The 22,748-nt window shown below is 38.6% G+C and overlaps 1 protein-coding gene across 3 annotated transcripts in view; it reads right to left on the bottom strand.

Moving 5' to 3' along the window:
- Positions 1–294: 294 nt before the first annotated feature.
- The window catches only part of LOC149142408 (Regulator of chromosome condensation (RCC1) family protein), a 136,414-nt gene continuing 113,960 nt past the window's right edge, over positions 295–22,748 (bottom strand). For 2 of the 3 annotated variants that reach the window (XM_089449368.1, XM_089449366.1), the window contains 6 exons: positions 2,113–2,271; positions 1,766–1,966; positions 1,533–1,664; positions 1,126–1,293; positions 769–870; positions 295–595 (listed from right to left, as the gene is read on the bottom strand). In XM_089449368.1, coding sequence (XP_089305494.1) covers positions 417–595; positions 769–870; positions 1,126–1,293; positions 1,533–1,664; positions 1,766–1,966; positions 2,113–2,271 — 941 coding nt within the window. In that variant the 3' untranslated portion in view covers positions 295–416. The remainder of the gene's footprint in view (positions 596–768; positions 871–1,125; positions 1,294–1,532; positions 1,665–1,765; positions 1,967–2,112; positions 2,272–22,748) is intronic. The other variant, XM_089449367.1, reaches the window with a different exon arrangement.

Raw genomic sequence — 22,748 nt, 5'->3', positions numbered from 1 at the left:
TGAAGGGTAGGATATTCTTCTTTTCTTGCATTGATCCTTGTAGGTTTTTCATGACTCATAATTATTGCACAATCTTGTTGGATCTCTTCTTTAATGTTTTCTAGTATCCATTTAATCCAGTCTTCGATGTCACATATGATACCTAGCACTAAAATTTTTCTTCTTTTAACTAGTTTTGTATTCCATGCCTTTTTCTTAAGTATATAAAAATACATGGAATGCGGCAAGACCATTGCAATTACAAGAGTACACCTAAAACTCTTTGAACAGTACCACAATAAAAAAGATCTGACATCATTTTCAATGTTTTCCTCAATAAAAGAAAACAGAAATATCAGAAAGATCAAAGTAAACATATATGTGTGCATCAAAGAGAAACTATGGCAATATAGAGAGTGATACAGTGTTTAAAGATATCAAGTTAAGTATCTCAATGTGAAAGTAAATCCACTTCCACAGTAGACTACAGATTTGTTGAGCTTAGTGCTAGGTTGAATATGAATCGGTACTATTTGTGGGCACTGCTGATCACCAGTGCTTCCCAATCCAAGCTGACCATGCTCACCCCACCCCCATGTCATTACAGCCTCATTCTCTGCATCCACCAGAAAAAATTTAACCCTAAAAAAACTTTCAATGTTTAATGCAATATGGCATCCAACTACATCCCTGCCCACTATTTCTCCACAAGTAATAAAAGAATAGCACATTGGTTTCTCATATGCAACATGAGAAATAGCTTCAAACAACCCTATCCATTTAATTTACCTAATACGATGGCAGAATGTTCAGCCCCAGCCGCAATCTGTCTCGTCTTTATTCCCTCTAGAGAACCAGTTATTTGAAGTGCAAGCCAATCTCCATCTTGACCTATATCACCATATAATAATAATTTAACAATTATGATAAGTCTTCCATATTTTCAGTTGCAAAGGGACTTCTTCATTTACACACTTTCCAAATTGTGGACAAAAGGAAAAAAACACCTATAACTCTTTTTCATGATTTCATGCCTAAAAATGTAGGAGCCTGCCATCAAATGCAAAATTTGTGCCTTAATCGTGTCATTCAGGCTACTCATTTCTTAGCAGCAACTCACCTTTGAAAAAACATACAGGACATTACCTAATAATGTCGAGTTGGACTTAATCATATCTTCCTTTTTGACACCCAGTTTGCCATGATAAGTTCCTCCCCACATATAAACTTTGCCATCCTCTGTTATTGCATACCAAAAGAAGATGTATAAGAATGTGTCTTCTCGATTAAACTTTGGGTGTTGAATATCTTCAGCTATCCAAGATGGGAAATAAGCGATGTCAGAGCAACCAACGTATCTATCAGGATATCAAGAGTCTAAGAGAACAAGACTAAGACGTCTAATGAAGACTGTTAAAAAGGTGTAATACAAAATATCTAAAACATCAATAGAATACTGGAAAACATCAAACATGGGATGTTGTAAGACAAGGAATATTCCTTGAGCTAGCCATAAATGAAGTCAAGGCCTCCTCTCTTAGCAGTAGAATCACCTGCTAGTACCATGCCATGGTTCCAACCCAGAACTAGCTGGCATAGTTTTAATGTTGTTGTTGCTAACTTAGGAGCAAGTATGTCTGGAGTGCCGTCAAATCCTCTTCCCCAAACATAAAGATGGCCATTCTCTGTAAGATATAACAATCTGTTTAGAAAAGGTACAATTAATAGGAAATATGTAGGAAGCACAAACCAATCTGACCAAAGAAGCAATAGGAAAGTCAACAACCTGTCAAGGCTGCACTGTGCTCGCCGTTTGCACAAATAAATGCAACAGTGTGAACATCAAATTCCTTGACACACACTGGAACATTGAAACACCTTGCTTCTTTTCTCGTAGAATTTGAAGTATTATAAATTTGTCCACTAGCTGGAACACCCAACTGTCCATGCCTACCCGAACCAAATGCAAAAACGGAACCCGATATCCCTGTCATGCAATGAGTCAAAGAAACCCCATTCTTCTTGACATGTATAGATCACCAAAGAAACTATAAGTTCAAAGAATCATAATGACTTTCCGAGTAACATGATCCCAGAAATAAGCATTAAGCTTGTATAAATATTCATACATACCCTCCAGCAAAACCAAAGTATGGCGCATACCACAAGAAACCATAGAAACATGTTTTGAGGCAAATGCCTCAACTTTACTAGGAACATTCCGAGACTCAAAATTACCATGACCAAGCTGTCCAAATGTTCCATCTCCGCAAGTAAAAAGCTCTCCACCTTCTGCAGAGCATATGAGAAAACAGTATTGAAGAGATCCTCTATCTGTCATATGGTATATCATACTTATAACCAACAGTTCGCAAGGTATGGATTCAAGTAACCATGTCCAGTAACATTCAACATTGAAAGTGTCATGTACAGTTCTGATTAAAGATGCATAATAGAGTGGTCTTGCAACAAAATTCATAAAAATAATTGGAATCAACCATTGTATGCAACTTGTCAACAACTTGCACAACAAAGTTTCAAGAAATTAGAAAGCCAAAGCGCAATAAAAAAGCAACTGATAGAAGGGTGAAGAACAGACCATGTTGAGAGCTAGAGGTTCATCATAATTGTGACTACATGAATGTTGCAAGTGGTGACAAGGAATAATACAGGAGTGAGCTTCATTAAAAAGCATTTTAAATTAAGATGATGACACAAGCATTTATTAAAATATGTCTCTAAAGCCTGATTAATGTGGCTATTGTCAAGTGCTAGAGCTTCTGCTAACCCGAGGGGCCTAAAAGGTACAGAGCTAAACAGCCAGAGAATCACTTAAAGGGCATAAACAATGCAGAGCTAAACAATTAATGCAACAGAATCCACAGAGACGGAACATTATTAACCAAGACAAATGCTGAAGCAGGTGAAGAGAGTATTGTGGGGTAGGTCCATTGTACTTTTCTTCCTGATGATTGTAATATCTGCAATTTTGTGAGCATGTGGGAATCACTAAGGAATTTTGCCCAATTTTAGTAATATTAATTAAAAGGGGCAAATATTATTGGAGAAAGGTGGCTGGTATTATTTCATTACAGATTATTGTTTTATTAAATGGTGGCAAATGTAACTTAGAGAAAACCCCCCACCAATAAAATAATATTAAAAAAAGGAGTCTAGAGGCATGAGGAGAAATTATAAAAGGAGGATGGACTCATTTTGTGGATCATCTTTTGACTATTACACTTCACATTACATCTTCTCTTGGAGTTGTTTAGCACAAGAAGAGAAGTGTTGTTTAGCATAGGAGTTCCAAGTGGAATTCCACCCTCATTTTGGAGAACTTCGAGTGTCTTCCTAGTGAGGAAATTTGGGGAGTCCAATTCAGGATTTCCACAGAGCTTTATTGCAGGTGTTCACCCAGTTCTGCGCACTTCCTTGGCACAAAGGCAGTTTGTGGAGCACAAATTTCTTTAGCTAGAGTGCGTCGGGAGATCCAGTGATTTGCAGAGAGATTTCCTACCTTGAGACCGGAATTTTGGTAGTGTTTTGCAGGGCAGAAGTCTTGGCCATTTGGTGGGCCGAATTTCTCCATTCTGGCAGTGTGTAGAGCTCACTAGAGAATGCTCGCATAGGGTAAGAGAGAAACTAATTTCCGGAGGAGATTGGCTGGAAGAGAAGGTAGATTCCGGAGGGGATTTTGTGTGGAATTTTAGTGGCATTACAGTGGAGGAATTGGGAGTTTTTGGAGCATTATTTCTCAGCAGTGCGTGTAGCCAGCTAGAGGGTCACTCGCACTATTTGGTGGGCTCTCTCGTCACTCGGAATCAGCCCAAACCCTTTCTAGATTTTTGTGGGTATTTGGAGAGGAGTCTGTGGCTGCATTTTCAGCATGATCCAGGCAATATTCAGGCCAGAAATCCACTTTCTTTCAGCAGTGCGTTTTACTAGTTAGCTGACAATTTGCACCACTTTGTGGGTTTCCTGGAGAGCTGGTTTGGGGCCAATCCCTTTTTGGGTTTTGTTGGCCTTGTTGAGAAAGTGCACCAGCTAATTTCTCAAAAGAATTTGAGCACTTCTGAGGGCAGATTTTCCATTTCCTATCTAGCAGCAGCAGCAAAAATTTATTGGGTCAGCACAGAAATTGGGGAGGAGCTTCTACAACACTTGGGCTTCATTATTATCACCTGAGTTTTGCCTTGCTTGCTTGTAGCAAGCCCAGGTTCTACTATTACCATCTATTGTACCCATTCTACTCATATTAATAAAATGGCTCAGAGCTTGGTTCATATTTCTAGTGTTTAATTCATGTGCTTGCATGTTTTTGAGATTGCAATTTGTAGTTGGTTCATAGCCTCAATTATTTCCTATATTTTCCTATTAGGAATACTACAATAATTCGGAGAAGGTTAATAATCACTTTGTTGATGACTCTCTCATGTCAATGAAGGCAGAGCAAGAATCAGTCAATGGAGCTCTAGCTTGCTTGGTCAATTTTGATGCAAAATCTAGCAGGGCTAGTGCAAAGCCTCACTAGGCATATCCAGACCTTAAGACAACAAGAGATTGGCTACCACTGTCACCCTAGCAGCCTTTCTCCTTCTATTTAGCAGTATTCAACCACATGGGAGGCTTCCCCAAAGGACCACCTAAAGAATATTGAATAAGAATGGATCATGGTGGGGTATAGTACCGGTGGAGCCTAGATGGCTTATAAAATCTTTACTAAAGTTCAGGTACTCTATTCCTAGACCAATTATAGGGTTTTATAAGTTAGGGTTTTCATATTTTCAATGATAAGGCAAGTGATGTAATATCAATGTTGAAAATGTTGACGAGGGTTCGGAAAATGAAAAAATCTGTAAAATCGGAAAATATTAGCAAAATTTTAGAAAGAAAAAAATATTCATTTTTTAACATCTAAAGCATCCACAACATCAAATAAACGCATTGCCACATAAATATGAAAAGAAAACTAACATATAAGATCTCTAATGCTACATCACACATCAATAGGGAATCGTGTCTTGAATCCTGAGTCCTAACCCAACCTCAAAAAATCAACAAAAAATATAAGAAATGTATCTCATCAACACGAGTCATCTACAATGATATTAGATATGTAAACTACTAACTAATGATTTACTATGCCTATTTTATGGGAAAAAGTAATGACTTTTCGTTCAGAGGAAAAAGACCCTGGCATTGGCTTTGGACTTTGGTGTCCTTTAGAAGAAGAAGTAGAAGGAGGTAGACTACATACTCTACCAGTGACCATGCTAGGTGGTGTCACCTCTTTCTTTTGTTGCTCCTCCTCCACCTCCTCCTCCTCTACCTCTCTCTCCCCTACAGCTGCTACCTCCTCCAATACCTCCTCCTTTAACCAATTAGGGGTCGATTCCATGATAGGTATCTCAACCTCAACCCTCCATGCAGCAGTGGTGTTAATCCCATCCAATGAGATGGCCTTCACGTTAGGTGTTTTATGATGTTGTCTCACTCACAATCAGAGATTGCAGTAGACATAGACCACGTCATTAAGGCACTAGAACTCCAACCTATATGAGGGTCATAAATTATAAATTAATAATTTTAAAAGTAATAAATTATAATTTACAATGAATTCAAATTTAATTTGAAAATTTTAACATGTGCTTCTTGAAGTGTATTTTTTCAAATACACTCCAGTTGCACTCGCATTTGGAGGAGCTACATGTTTGGCTAACCACTTGACTGGCAAGCTTTTGGAGATTTGGTACTTTGCCAACATAGCTTGTCCACCACGCATCTAAAACAAATAAGAAAAACATAAAAAAAAAGACATTGAAACTTGAAAGCTGAAGCAAAGTATGAAGAGACAATGAAATTTGAAACAAACTAAAGCTTACCTCATATTTTGGTCTTCCTACTGTGGACAGCCATGTCAAAGCTAAATGTGTCACCTGCCATCCTGTATATCTCCATTTGTTTAGAAATTTTTGCACGTTCTTTTGGGGATGACACCATCTTATGAACACAACTAAAGAATCCATCCATCACCTCAGCATCAAATTTGAAATCAGAGTAAGAAAATGTTGGGTTGAGGTAGATCCCTGCAGTATGAACAAGACCATGGAGTGTATCGTTCCATCGCTCATCAATCACTCTCCATATAAATTGTTATTTCTAAAACCCATCATCTCCCTTATCCTCATAATAGCTACGAATGGTTTTTTCAGCCCTATCCATGGCCTCATACAAGTAACCCACTATGGGCTTGTCTCTATCAACCGATCGAAGGATCTTTACCAAAGGTTCAATAATGACACACACCTCTTCCACTCCTACCTAAAAGTTTTCCTAATATGAAACTAGCTTGCATATGGCCTCTCCGTCTAGTTTGCGGAAAAAATATAAAGCATGCCACTCCTCTTAAATAAACACTCTTCACATCCCACATAGAATTCAAGAGAGATTGAAGAGATATGAAGTTAGTGGCAAACTATGTAATGGCAGTGTTACACACCATTTTGTGGGTGATATACCTAGGAGAAAAATTTCTCCAAGATGGTCCCCAGCCAGTAGCCACCAACTAGCTCGTTGTGCCATTTCTCCGCCACCTGAGCAATCCAAGTGGTCCCTCACCCTTTTGTCATGATCGTATGTTTGAAGGTGGGCCTCCCAAACCCAAAGGTATGCCTTGTCATTTGGTAATTGAGTATTGTAGTTTTCTTATCATGAACACTTATGGGCACGAATTAATGGGGGGATTCGGCATAAAGAATGGGCTAGGTCTGTGCTTTTGTCCCCTAGACCCCTTTTGGGTATTAACCTTCGATCCTAGTCTCGTGGGATCTCTTTTACTGACCATTTGGCTTTAGGGATGGTCTTTCATGGGAAACCTTGATTTTGGTTGCATGATCTCGCTCCCTCATCCACATATATTCCCCCCTTTTCACTCATTATAACCACATTAATCATTTCTCCCACCTGGGTCCACATTCCTCCACTGGGTCCACATAGAGCTAGCTCTCCCCTTCCCCTTGCCCACACCTTGGATCGGGCCAGGGATGATGCCCCGGAGGTTGATGCAGCTAAAAAGAAAAGTAAAAGCATAATTGGCCACATTCAACATGAAAATGTACAACAAAATGCAAAATATGGCTAGGACAAACACATTTAGCACGTGGGCAAAAGCCAATACATGAGCTCTACCCCATCATCATGGCCATCACCCTGGTTCCTACAAGCTCTATGAGCCTCCTTCATCATATAGGAGCCAATGATTGCCCCAACCTCTACTGGGAAATGAACCGCCCTACCTTAAAAGGGGGTATCCACTGCTATATCTCACACATCGTGATCTTACCCTTTGAGCCCCAAGCAGTAAAATAAAGAAAAATCGTAAAAAGGTAAAAGGCATATAAAGAAGGGTGGAAAAATCAAGGTTGAGGCACCTCATGTACCACGATTGCTACCTACTGTACATTATATACCCAAGTGTGGACTTCCCTTCTACTAGCTAACCTTGTACCCCAGCATGTGGCCCAGGGCTGCCCTTTCTCATTCCCTACTACATCCACCTCTTTATCACATGCCACCACCTCTTAAAGGATGTACCTTAGACATATATTATCCCCTTTAAAAGTAGAAACCACCTAATGGGATACTTGGTTAACCCCATTTGGAGTTTGGAGACATTAGCACATGCCAAAGCCCATATGGAAGGGCAAGCCATTATGAAGTCCCCACCTGTGGTCCATGGTTTGTAAGCTCTTTTACTCGATTTCCTTGATGACTTGTTGTACTGGAAGTCTCGGGGACGCATTGGGTCTTATGCAAGATTGCAGGTGGTCTCCATCTTAGATTTGGTCTCCCTATACGAGGTCCTAACCCTCCAGAGGTCTACATTGCCACATGTAGGGTGTGTGTTGAGAGCCATGGGCCTCCATAGTGGTAGACAGCACTCCATGGATCCCCAAAGATGTTCATAAATTGCTTGAGATTCACCTATTGGACGAGGAAGGTGCACCTGGTTCACCTTTGCCCAGCCAGCCCCACAGATGTACCATGATGAGCCCTTACAAATGGTTTACAAGGAATCTTCGACTTACTTGCAGACCCATGAGGTGACTTCTTGTGAAATTTTATGTATTGCAGCTACTGGAAATTATTCTTCTAACTCAAATATCAATTATGCAGTGTATTTGCTATGACAAATAATGAACAAAATACTACTGCAATTTTCACCCTAAAAATACCGCGAAAAATAAAATACCGGAAGCTGAGAAATTCTAGCACACACACAATAAATTTAACACAGTTATTTTTGGACAATTGTCCCCGGAAAAACCCAACTTGGGAAAACCATTGCAACAGATTAGGGTTTTATCATTAATGTTCAGCAAGAATTCTGAGTACAATAATTTAGATTCCTAGTTGGCAATCTAATCTGAAGAAAATACTGGTAAAAATATTGTGAGAATTTTCTCTCACCCCACAGTTATTTTCTGCCTCCGAAATAGCTTCCCCAGCCTCTACGCTGTAATGCCTGCGTCACCCTCTTTGTAGTGCCTATGCTGGCCCTCTAAAGATTTCGACCTTCCTTCCTTCAACTCTTCCGGGAACAGAAAAACTTCCTCCCGGAAAGCTATTGCTCTCCTCTTCCACTTGCTACTCACCCTCTAGCTCTATCTTCTTTACTGAGTCGCTGCTACTAAGAAAATCAAACTGTTTGGGCAACTGAGTATCTACACTGGATTATCTTCATCACCACATCGACTTTCTTTTATAATCCATTGTTGGAGGGTCAACGGCCAAGATTAAAACTTAATCAATGGCTAGGATCATTTCTGGGTCAAACTGTGTGAGTTTCTAGATGATTCACGCCTTATCTCAATTAATACTGATTAATTAACCATATTCCCTAAGTTTAGACTTAGGAAATATTTAAAAATCAGTTAATAATCTAATTGAGACACTTCTAGGCAGAATTTCCAAAAACGATTTATGGGTTTTGGAGATCTTAGGTATTCTAGCCTCTCCACAAAATTTCGTGGCTAGAACACATCCGATGCTACAAAAACTAACACTCCCTCTTAGCAAGGAATGCGTTCTAGCATTGTTGCTTACTATAGCAACACTCTGTCTCTGCATCATCTCCTATTACGCTGCTGATGTCTAGCTGTTGTTGCCCACCAACTACTCTGCAACTCTAGTATACACTGCATTTTTGTTGCTGCTGACCCTGCCATACCGTTGCCAACACTGCATCTACACTGGAACTCCCTCTCATTTGTTGTTGTTGCAACTGCAACATCCAAAATAGTCTGTCCCTGCTAGTGAAACGAGTTCTCCACCATAGCCATTTGTTCTCTAAAATATACGAACTTAGCTCTCCCTAGAGCTTTTGTGAGTATATCTGCACCTGCTTTTCTGTGGGAACATACTGTAGCTGGACTGCTCCTCGCTGTACACAATCTCTGATGAAGGAACACCAAATATCGATGTGCTTCGACGTGTCATGAAACACTAGATTCTTAGAGAACTTTATGCAACTTTGATTATCACAATAAACGTTGGTCGCCTCCATCCTTTGCCTGAACAAGCTTACTAGCAACTTCCAAAGCCATATAGCTTCGCACATAGCTGTGTTGGCTGCCATATACTCTGCTTCTGCAGATCTTAGTGCTACTGACTTTTGCTTCTTGCTACACTAAGAAACCATCCCTGATCCAACACTGAAGCAATACCCGAAGGTACTTTTCCAGTACACTGAACTGCCTGCCCAATCTGCATCTATATACCCACAAAGTCTGACGTTGTCCTCTCGACTAAACTTCAACCCATACTCGACTATGCCGCGAATGTAACTCAAAATATGCCTCGTTGTTACCCAATGTACCCTTTTCAATTCCACCATGAATTGACTAAGGGTATTGAGTCTTGATTGCAAAGAAAACATTTGGCCTAGTGTTGACCAGATACATGAGAGACCCAATGAGTTGTTTATACAAGGTGGGGTCGACATCCTTGTCATCTGATGCATCTATCTTCTTCCAATTAGTAATCATGGGTGTAGACATGGGTCTGCAATCCTACATTCTAAACCTCTTCAGAATATCTATGGTGTATCTTCCTTTCTCAAGGAAGATATCCCCATCCTTTTGCCACACTTCCAATCCTAGGAAATAGTGCATCAACCCCAAATCCTTCATGTCAAATTCTACTGCCATGTTCCTCTTGCAATCCTCTATGAGCCCTGATAATCCTGTCAAGAATAGATCATCCACATACAAAACTAGAATGGGGGACTCATCCTTTAACATCAAATAGTAAAGGTTGGGATCTGTGTCATTCTTGATAAATCCAATCTACTGCAAGTAGGTGTCAATTCTACCATACCATGCTCTGCGAGCCTGTTTGAGCCCATATAAAAGCTTCTTCAATTTGCACACATGTGTGTGCCTCTCCTGAGTCTCGAAGCCCTATGGTTGTTCTATGTACACTTCCTCCTCTATCACTCCGTTCAAGAAGGTTGTCTTGACGTCTATCTGGTGGATTTGCCATCCCATCTGAGCTGCTAGAGATATAACTAACCGGATAGAAATGTATCTGGAAAATGAGCCGAATGTTTCCTCATAATCTATCCCTTCCTTTTGTGCATACCCCTTTGCCACGAACCTAACCTTGTACTTTTCCACATTGTCGTTTGCCGCATATTTGATCTTATAGATCCACCTTGAACCTACAACTGATTTCTCTTTTGGCCTGTGTTGACCACTACCGGTCAACTCCCCATGCAGTACACCCCCTCTTTTCTTGGCAGAAAGGGGCAGCACTTGATCGACGTGTCCGTGCCATCCTGCAGTCATCAGCAGCTTGATCAAGTTAATTGTAAACCCAGTCTGCATGTATAAATTGTAAATAATCTTAGCAGATATGAGTCATGTCTGTAAAATTGCCTAGGTGGACCTAACTTTCTAATGATAATCTATGTCCCGGAAGGTTTTTCGTCTCACCGATCTACAATCGGCAGAGTTTTCCTTCAGCCTGACCCCAAAGCCGGGATTGATTTTGTCATTAGAATTTTAGGAGAATCCTAGTGTGTTAATCTGCCAGATTATAGTTGTGTCGCAGAACTGGGTGGTTTATGAGGGTCTATTTTAAGTGGGTTTGTCCCCTTAAGATGTAAATTGTAAAAGTCATGATGTAATGTGTCTTGAGGGTTGAAAAATGTTTTAAATCCCCTCATGAGTCCTAAGTCCTAGGTCCTAGGTGATGTTTCCGAAGGCTTAGTTCGATGATCCATTTGAGAAAATAAATAAAAATAATAAAATAAATAAAAATTAAAAAATGAAATAAATAAAAAATTATAAAATAGAGCAAAAACCCTAAAAATAATAAAATAATAATATTTTAAGTGAATGCATGCAAAATATTATTTTTAATAATAAGTTAACAATTTCGACGGATGAGATTAAGAGATGTCTTGATCCTCATCGACGGTCGAGATCATTTCGACATGGATCACTCGAACTAGCCGTTGGGATCATTTCCTTTAAATAGGGTGCTAGGGGTCATTTCAGAGGAATCTGATCTGTGAGTCTGGTACTGAAGAAGCTCTCTTGTAAATCTGTTTCTAGTTAATAAAAGAAGACTTTGGGGTCCATATCTTGCTGGTGTTACTCTCTTGAGATGCTGTGAGATTATTTAATTTTCTGCATATTTTATTTTCAGCCATTAATAATAGCTTATTGTAGAGTATTGTGAGCACAGGTATCTTGTTCACTTGCTAGGGTTTGAGTGTTGTTAGGGTTTCTGAAGTAATGGCAGGTATCTCCATTACTTTTTGAGATCTAGCAGCATTTTTGCCCTCTTTACTGATGGTTGTTTTGAGTTGTGCAGAAAACCCTTTCTGAAGGAAATTTGTGGGCGTTCGAGGAAGTTCTCGGCTGAACCAGCCAACTCCCGCAAGCATTTTTTGCTGAGCCCAGTTGGATTTGATCCTGGGTCTATCATTCGGTTTATTTTTCTAATTTGCATGAGAGATTTTCTGAAGTCCTTCACAGTGAAAATCTGAAATCTTTATTTCTTTAAAATTTTCCTATGCTCATTGTTGAATCTGGTTTTTAAGGAGCCAAATCTGTACATTAATTAGCTGCTTTAGGGTTTCAAATCTTGCTTTACACAAATTTTTTCATTAGGGTTTCAAATTCAGTTTTGCTTATATCAGGTTTAATTAGGGTTCTGATTTTGGTTTTATGTACATATTATCATTTTGGGTAATTTCGTCATTTCAGGTGGCAGGCATCAGAAAAGAAAATATTTTTGCATACACTGTCTAGTTTGCTTTTGAAGCCATTATTTCGCACAGCGTTAAGCAGTGTTGGGTAAATTTTTGACATTTTGGGGGTTCCTTGCCCAATCCAAAAGAAGTGTTTTCCTCTGGCGGTCGCTTTACTTTTAAATCAGAACCCATCAAGCCTGCATTCAAGGCCACAGGCACCTCGTATTAGCGTCTTGCACTCACTTCCTATTGTGTCTGGTCGCTGCCCTCAAGAAATGGTTTGATTTTCTTACCATTTTCAGCGTGGGCATCAGAAAGACGTTACAACAGAGCTTTGATGCATATCGTTGCTACCTACGCATAACGTTTGCCCTTGATCACCCAAAACTCTGCTATGCCATCATCTGCAAAGGTCTTCTTAGCCCGTGCTCAGATCGCAGGAGGTTTCACTTCTTAAGCCCATCATCGCCAGCCATCTGCAATCGATCCAAACGCCAGAGTTTGTGCACAGGTGAAATTCACGCAACTGTCATCCTCCGTCGAGCTGGTCTCCCTGCATATGCTCGATTTCTGAGAGGTGATTTAAGCGCCGGCCTGTCAGCAAAAAAGACGAGAACAAATCAAGAAATCTGAAGCACGAATCGGTTTATTCATCAGGTTTTCTCGGCCCGTTTTTTCTCTTTCGAAATTCCCGCAGGTAAACATTGACCCCTTCTTCGTAGCAGGTAAATGAATTGGCGTTTTATGGTCATCTGTCCAGGGTTACGCTTCTTCCTCCGGTGGCTGAGACGTCATAGTTTCAGCGTGTTTTTTTTCGATATGTTCACATTTGCGTAGTTTATGTTTTGATATTTTTGCTTTAGATTTGTATTTTGACTTTTATTTAAGCTTTAGGTTTAGATTTAAAAGTTGTATATTTTTGTTTTTATTTAAAATAGTTTTTAATACTTAGTCTTTAGATTTAAGTTCAAACTTTGGTTTAATTTTTATTTTAAATTTTTAGATTTTAATCGTTTTGTTTTTTATAGATTTTTATTATATGAAAATAAAAAATAAAAGAGGATTTATTTAAATTAATTTAGGTTTAGTTTTATTTTTAATATAGTTTAGTTTTTTAAAATAATTTCTAGTTTTCATTTTTAGATTTTATTTAAAAAATAAATAAATAAATAAATAAATAAAAATTGGAAAATTTTCTTTTCCGGATCCAGTTTCAGTTGTTTATCATGTTATATCTTTCATGCTGAATTTTCAAGTCGAGATACGAATATGATATCTGGTTAATAATTCATGATTCTCGTGTTGGTTTAAGGCTTTTATCTCTTCAAAATTTTCAGTTGCCGGATATCGTTTTGGTCATGTGATTTAGCTGATGACAAATGATTGTTGTTCACGGTTTATGTTTTTTTTATATCATTTAACAAGTAATCATTTTAATAACAATCTTTTAAGGCACTGGTCTGCTCAATTAATTAAATCATTTTAGTGCTTATCTTGATCGTGTCTCGTGTCTCCGAACCAACTGGTCGACAGTTGGTCTCATCATCTCACAAGGACTACCCCACTTAGCCGCGGGAGACAGGCTTAAACGGAGGGATCGGGGATCAGAGTGACAGCCCCCGGTCTGAGCGTTGTCGTGCCAATCCGCGCGACAACATTTTTTGGCGCCGTTGCCGGGGATCATTTTATTCTCGGCGTTTCAACGACAATCATCCTTCTCATTTTTTATCTTTTCATCTGGCCCGGCAACGCCAACATTTTTTGGCGCCGTTGCCGAGGACAGAGTTTTTCTGTTCCTGGAGTTTCATCAACATTCATCTTTTCATCTTTCTCATCTCTCATTTGAGCTAGCAGATTCGACCTTTGGGGTTATCATTTGGATCTTTTATTGCCTTATTTTTTCGTCATATCATCAGCATCTCTTGGGTTTGTTTCTTGTTTGGGTGGCGACTCCATTTTCTCATTTTTCCCAGACAAGAAGCCTTCCTCATATCTGCTTGTGATTCCTTTTTGGATCTTAGAATCAGATTCATTGTTCAAGTGGCGACTCCACTTCTTTCATCTCTTGATTTTCTTGAGCAGATATCTAGTTCTATCATCCTTTTAATCCCTTATCATTCATCATGGATTATTCATTTAAACCATGTCGTTTTACTGAACGTCTCCATGATTTTCCGGAAGAGGCCATTTCTAAATTACCTATTTTCTCGGGTGGTGATTCAATCGCTGTTAGAAGGCATCTAGGCTTGTTTACTCGCATAATGATCATATATTGTAGACCCCCTCAGTTTAATCATGAAGATATCAAAATGCGTCTATTTGTCCTTTCTTTAGAAGATGATGCTTTGAATTGGTTTAACAATTTTCCTAAGGATTCTTTCACTTCTTTAGAAGACATTATCAATGCTTTTAAAGATAGATATGGTTATCCAAACAGCTTGCCTTCTGCCCCTAAAATTGTGCAAAAGAAAGAAAGTAATCTTATAAAAGGACCAGCTGTTGAAGAAAGATTTCAAGATCAGAATGTGTCATCCACCGGTACTATTGCATATCAAGACCATGATAGTGAAAAAGCAGGAACAAATGACAATGAAAAGGAAGAGCAAAAGCAAATTTCACAAGATCTAATGATGCTGGTGAAAAATATGGAAAGCAATCAAACTAATTATGTCAATGATGTCAAAACTTTATGCACCCACCTGGAAAAACGTAATAGGGAGATGGAGATCACACAAAAGCAGCATGCTAAAGAAATTGAGGCCATAAAAACTAAATATGAAACAGAAATTAGAAGCATGCAAAGCAAGATGTCAGGCTTAGAAGAAAATATGATGACCATGAAAGCTGATCATGATAGGGAAATCGATTCTATGCAAAACAAGTTGTTAACTATGGACGAAGAAATGACTATCATGACGTTCAATCATAATAATCAGTTGGCTGACATGCAAGCGAATCATAAAGAAGAAATAAATTTCATGCAGCATTGCTTGATGGACGTAAAGGAAAAGAACGATAAAGTAATAAAAGATATGCAAGAACACCATGCCAAACAAATCAATGCTATAAAGGTTGAACACTCTAGTCAGATGGATGCCATTAGAATACAGGTTCAAAGGTTTCAGCAATTGGAAGATGAAAGAAACCAGGTGACATCAATAGATCAGGAGCCTTCTCATTTGCTACAACAAGTTCCATCTTATTATGAGGAGGTTTTTGATTCGATTGAAAAATGGTTAACTGAAGGTGATCCGGATAGATTTAAGAATGATAAAGATCAGATGCGGGCTAAAGAAAGACATATCACGCATACTTCATCTGATAGTTTTGAAACAGAAAGTTCCAGGTCATCAGTAATTCAACCTGCCAGAAAGAAAAAACGTAAGAGAAAGAAAATGAGACGAAGATTTGATATATCAGACGGCCGCGAGCAGCTTGATTTTCGGATAGGAAAAAGTCCTACCATATGCAAAATTGGACATGGCACATCCGATAAGCAGCCGACAAATTTGCCTGAAAGCAGACAAATGCTCAGTATGCACTATATTGAACACATCTGATGCCATGGGGCATCCTTTGTATCGTATTTCTAACCCTACTTGTTTTTTCCGCATTTCATTTCTGTTTTAGGATTAGATTTACTTTTCTAGATAGTTTATAAATGAAGATCTTTTATCTTTCCTGTGCTTAATGTATATGATGATTTTTGGATGGACGCTACTTATTTTTGTGTTGTATGGATGCAGATTCTGGATTCTCACATTCCTACAGAGCAGCAACGTGTCCCCAAGTAGAGCCAGATGTTGACCACTACCGGTCAACTCCCCATGCAGTACACCCCCTCTTTTCTTGGCAGAAAGGGGCAGCACTTGATCGACGTGTCCGTGCCATCCTGCAGTCATCAGCAGCTTGATCAAGTTAATTGTAAACCCAGTCTGCATGTATAAATTGTAAATAATCTTAGCAGATATGAGTCATGTCTGTAAAATTGCCTAGGTGGACCTAACTTTCTAATGATAATCTACGTCGCGGAAGGTTTTTCATCTCACCGATTTACGATCGGCAGAGTTTTCCTTCAGCCTGACCCCAAAGCCGGGATTGATTTTGTCATTAGAATTTTAGGAGAATCCTAGTGTGTTAATCTGCCAGATTATAGTTGTGTCGCAGAACTGGGTGGTTTATGAGGGTCTATTTTAAGTGGGTTTGTCCCCTTAAGATGTAAATTGTAAAAGTCATGATGTAATGTGTCTTGAGGGTTGAAAAATGTTTTAAATCCCATCATGAGTCCTAAGTCCTAGGTCCTAGGTGATGTTTCCGAAGGCTTAGTTCGATGATCCATTTGAGAAAATAAATAAAAATAATAAAATAAATAAAAATTAAAAAATGAAATAAATAAAAAATTATAAAATAGAGCAAAAACCCTAAAAATAATAATATTTTAAGTGAATGCATGCAAAATATTATTTTTAATAATAAGTTAACAATTTCGACGGATGAGATTAAGAGATGTCTTGATCCTCATCGACGGTCGAGATCATTTCGACATGGATCACTCGAACTAGTCGTTGGGATCATTTCCTTTAAATAGGGTGCTAGGGGTCATTTCAGAGGAATCTCATCTGTGAGTCTGGTACTGAAGAAGCTCTCTTGTAAATCTGTTTCTGGTTAATAAAAGAAGACTTTGGGGTCCATATCTTGCTGGTGTTACTCTCTTGAGATGCTGTGAGATTATTTAATTTTCTGCATATTTTATTTTCAGCCATTAATAATAGCTTATTATAGAGTATTGTGAGCACAGGTATCTTGTTCACTTGCTAGGGTTTGAGTGTTGTTAGGGTTTCTGAAGTAATGGCAGGTATCTCCATTACTTTTTGAGATCTAGCAGCATTTTTTCCCTCTTTACTGATGGTTGTTTTGAGCTGTGCAGAAAACCCTTTCTGAAGGAAATTTGTGGGCGTTCGAGGAAGTTCTCGGCTGAACCAGCCAACTCCCGCAAGCATTTTTTGCTGAGCCCAGTTGGATTTGATCCTGGGTCTATCATTCGGTTTATTTTTCTAATTTGCATGAGAGATTTTCTGAAGTCCTTCACAGTGAAAATCTGAAATCTTTATTTCTTTAAAATTTTCCTGTGCTCATTGTTGAATCTGGTTTTTAAGGAGCCAGATCTGTACATTAATTAGCTGCTTTAGGGTTTCAAATCTTGCTTTACACAAATTTTTTCATTAGGGTTTCAAATTCAGTTTTGCTTATATCAGGTTTAATTAGGGTTCTGATTTTGGTTTTATGTACATATTATCATTTTGGGTAATTTCGTCATTTCAGGTGGCAGGCATCAGAAAAGAAAATATTTTTGCATACGCTGTCTAGTTTGCTTTTGAAGCCATTATTTCGCACAGCGTTAAGCAGTATTGGGTAAATTTTTGACATTTTGGGGGTTCCTTGCCCAATCCAAAAGAAGTGCTTTCCTCTGGCGGTCGTTTTACTTTTAAATCAGAACCCATCAAGCCTGCATTCAAGGCCACAGGCACCTCGTATTAGCGTCTTGCACTCACTTCCTATTGTGTCTGGTCGCTGCCCTCAAGAAATGGTTTGATTTTCTTACCATTTTCAGCGTGGGCATCAAAAAGACATTACAACAGAGCTTTGATGCATATCGTTGCTACCTACGCATAACGTTTGCCCTTGATCACCCAAAACTCTGCTATGCCATCATCTGCAAAGGTCTTCTTAGCGCGTGCTCAGATCGCAGGAGGTTTCACTTCTTAAGCCCATCATCGCCAGCCATCTGCAATCGATCCAAACGCCAGAGTTTGTGCACAAATGAAATTCACGCAACTGTCATCCTCCGTCGAGCTGGTTCCCTGCATATGATCGATTTCTGAGAGGTGATTTAAGCGCCGGCCTGTCAGCAAAAAAGACGAGAACAAATCAAGAAATCTGAAGCACGAATCGGTTTATTCATCAGGTTTTCTCGGCCCGTTTTTTCTCTTTTGAAATTCCCGCAGGTAAACATTGACCCCTTCTTCGTAGCAGGTAAATGAATTGGCGTTTTATGGTCATCTGTCCAGGGTTACGCTTCTTCCTCCGGTGGCTGAGACGTCATAGTTTCAGCGTGTTTTTTTTTCGATATGTTCACATTTGCGTAGTTTATGTTTTGATATTTTTGTTTTAGATTTGTATTTTGACTTTTATTTAAGCTTTAGGTTTAGATTTAAAAGTTGTATATTTTTGTTTTTATTTAAAATAGTTTTTAATACTTAGTCTTTAGATTTAAGTTCAGACTTTGGTTTAATTTTTATTTTAAATTTTTAGATTTTAATCGTTTTGTTTTTTATAGATTTTTATTATATGAAAATAAAAAATAAAAGAGGATTTATTTAAATTAATTTAGGTTTAGTTTTATTTTTATTTTTAATATAGTTTAGTTTTTTTAAATAATTTCTAGTTTTCATTTTTAGATTTTATTTAAAAAAAAAAAAAAAAAAAATTGGAAAATTTTCTTTTCCGGATCCAGTTTCAGTTGTTTATCATGTTATATCTTTCATGCTGAATTTTCAAGTCGAGATACGAATATGATATCTGGTTAATAATTCATGATTCTCGTGTTGGTTTAAGGCTTTTATCTCTTCAAAATTTTCAGTTGCCGGATATCGTTTTGGTCATGTGATTTAGCTGATGACAAATGATTGTTGTTCACGGTTTATGTTTTTTATATCATTTAACAAGTAATCATTTTAATAACAATCTTTTAAGGCACTGGTCTGCTCAATTAATTAAATCATTTTAGTGCTTATCTTGATCGTGTCTCGTGTCTCCCAACCAACTGGTCGACAGTTGGTCTCATCATCTCACAGGGACTACCCCCCTTAGCCGCGGGAGACAGGCTTAAACGGAGGGATCGGGGATCAGAGTGACAGCCCCCGGTCTGAGCGTTGTCGTGCCAATCCGCGCGACAACAGCCTGGGCACTACCTCCCAAACATCATTCGTCATGATAGAGCTATACTCTTCTACCATGGCATCTATCCACCCCTGATGTTATGTGGCCTCCTGAACGCTGGAAGGTTCTGCAACCTGAGCTACCAACGCTTGGTCCCTGTCAAGTTGTCTGTGTTGTCTCTTGCTCATCCTAGGAGTTCCAATAAACTCCTTTGCATCTCTTTATTATCACCAAAAAATGATCACCTAGCCATTTCTAACTAGGTGGATCGAAATACACCATGTAGGATTAATTTTACCATAGTAAAATCACTTTCACTGTGGAAAATAATTTAGTAAACCACTTTTATTAAATTATTTTCTGATTTAAATCAAAAAACCCATGAGAATAATTAGATAAATCATTATTTATTTAATTTTCTCTAGGAATAATTATTAAATCATTATTTAAATAATTATTCTTTGTCACATTTGACTAAATCCCCTAGGAATAATTAAATAAATCACTATTTATTTATTATTCCTTATTTCCATTATTGGAATAATTGTTAAATCACTATTTAATAATTATTTCAATTTCACACCATTCTTAATCCTCGTGAAATAATTAATAAATCATTTTATTTGTTAATTATTTCTAAATAAAGATATTTAACCATTTTAAATATCTTTTCCCTCTCCAATAAATATAATAAAGTATTCCAAGCGGTTAGATCTTGATTTGGTCAATATTATTTTATTATTCTCCATTTTCGAGATTAACTCAATACTTTGTTATAAATAGGAGGGTTTTCCATTCATTCTTCACCATGATCATTATCATCGTCACTATTATTGTCTCTTTTTTTGAGATCCCATTTGAGATCTCCACATTTTGTCTGGGATTTTCACATATTGAGAGAAAAGATCGTTTACTGAAGCATCAAGGACATCAAAAGACCCATCCCATGGAGGGGGATTTGCAGACCTGTTTGTAGATTTCCTTCACCAGGTGTTTTTAACAAAGAATTTATTCAATTAAATTCTTTCCATTTGGGTTATTGCATTGGATATCTTTACTATTGTTTGTTGTTCTGGATCGTCTATATTTTTGTTGTAGATTTTTCCATTTTTATTGCAGATCTGAATCGTAAGCAGCCATCAAATTGTTGTTAGGGTCACTTGTCACCTAGTGACTTAAGTGAATTGTTTTTGGTACACCTTCCAAGAAATTTCACACTAACAAATGGCGACTCCACTGATGTAATAACAATGTTCTTGGGTGACTGAAGTTTCAGTAAATTTCAGGGTTTTCTACAGCTATTTTTGGCCTCTCAATTTCTATTTATACTATTATTGCCTTTTTTATCAAATTTTCAGATTCTGGTGGTTCTTTGTTTCTTTCCGCAAGTCATAGGTACCAGCCGAGCAAGAAATGGTGAAATTTGTGCAAAAACTTCCGAACGAGAGTCCCGGGAGCAAAACACACTTTTCAGCCCCTGCTATGCATTCCAGAGCGCACTATTTGGCACAAAAACTATGTTTTCCACTGTTCCAGGTCAATCCCTACGTTTTGGTATTTTTCTGGAAATTTTTTGGAATTGCCGAGAGTGTTCTCTGCAGAATGGGTTGGGTATTTCACCTCTATTTTCAATCTCCCCTAAGCCTAGATACACTTAATTTGTCTCTTTGGGGAAGGAAAAAGCGCCCTAGGGTTTAGAATACACTCCACATCGTTAGGAAGATATTTGTTGAGTGAGGAGTCTAGGGTTTTAGCATTTTCAGCCACTGATTTTCAGAGTCTGATCCATTACTTTTCAGCACTTCTAGATAGGTTTCTTTTACCTTTTCTCCCTTTAGAGTTTGGGTTTTCCCTTTCCCCCTTAGGACCCCTTGAGCATCCTAGGTTTTAGAGCTTCACTCCTATCCTTTGCAACATTTTTCACCTCTGATTTTTGTTATTTGTCTGCACCATTTACAGCAGATTAGTGCCTCTAGATCTCAGTCCCTTGACATTAGATCATTTAGGCTTTTTTATGTCTTTGAGTATCTTGTTTGCCCTCTCTTGATTAGCTACTTGGTAACCCTTGTGGGTGGGGTTTTGTGTATTTGATTCGCTGTTTATTTTTTGTCATTTGCAGATTTATTTACAATGTTTCAGCACTTTATTTTCAGCAACACATGGCATCATAAAACATGCTCAATTAACACATCTAGTTGACACATTATTTTCACATACTCACACCCTAAGCGAACATGAGTTTGGTTAACACTGCCAAGCCAAGACTTGAAACACTACACCTTAATAAATCAACACACTAGATTAAACCCACTTGGGCATCAAGGCCAAACAATCTTTGTAGTGTAGGCGTAGGATCGGTGGGATAGGCTTCTAATAACACCCATCGATCACTTTCATTGAGACATAGAAGTCGACATATTAAGGAGCTTAAAATCCTTCACCATCCCACGGTACAAAGTCGGAGGGCATCAGAAACCCGATTTAGAGGTGGTTAGGCTAGGTCATCATGCGAACAATTCTCCTCGGGGCTACCCAACCCATGGCAACAAATCACATGCATTGGCTGACAACCAAGAAGCTCAAGACTCGACCACCCCCGTGGGACTAAGATAATTGTAGTGACCAATCTTAGGAAAACACCCTATAGGACTGGCTGTGGGAAGCAGGTTGTTCTCTACCCCACCTTTCTCTGGACAACTTTGCTTGCGAGGATCAGATTCTATCAAGTAAGAAGTTCTTTGGAAGGCCATCTAAAACAGTAGATCTAAGATTGTTTGAGGATTTAGATCAATTATAGGCTAGAGGTCTTTTTCTTTGGTAGGACATGTTTGCTTGTATTAGAGTAACATCATTACTATAGTTAGTTTACACTTGGCACCATTGTACTAGGTTTTGTTTGTTGTTTGTTGCTCTTATATTCCTATCATCACCCTTTAGTTCTTAGATCGTTATTGTCTTGACATCATTGCCCCTTAGGCGTTTGTCGCGGAGACTTCGAGGTCTTCAGTCGCAGTTCCCGTTAGGACATATTACTCCTCCCCGTTGAGTTAAAGTTCATCCTCCCAGTGCTTCATCAAGTCATCATTTTGATTCTGATTCTACTGATTCATCCAGTTCCTCCTTTGATTCCGCGTCTTCTCAACCCCATATCGCCACCATGTCAGGCACCAACGTGGGTGCGAGAAAACAGGGTGGTAACCCAGGTACCAACCAGGGTACCCCCACCAGCAGAACCCCCACCGGTGTGGTCACTCCTACTCCATTGCTTCCTTTTATGGTTGGTTTGAGTCTCCCCAATTTCAGCCAACTTATCAACGATCCTCTTCTCCATGATCCACTTGGCCAGCTATGCCTACTAAACTCCCTTCAAACATCCCAAAGTTTGAAGGTAATCCTAGAGAAGATCCCACTAAGCATGTTCACTCATTCCACATGTCGTGTTCATCAAATTCCATTACTGAAGACTCCATTCGTCTTTGTTTGTTCCAATGCACACTCACTGGAGCTGTTGCTAAGGGGTCTGTTGATCAACCCAAAGCCACTCATTCTTTTGCAACTCTTGCCA

This window comes from Pinus tabuliformis, chromosome X, assembly GCF_031772625.1.
Source record: "Pinus tabuliformis cultivar Carrire ecotype Pingquan chromosome X, CPIR1, whole genome shotgun sequence".
NCBI classification, from domain to species: Eukaryota; Viridiplantae; Streptophyta; class Pinopsida; order Pinales; family Pinaceae; genus Pinus; species Pinus tabuliformis.
This window is presented reverse-complemented; position numbering and strand designations above follow the sequence as displayed.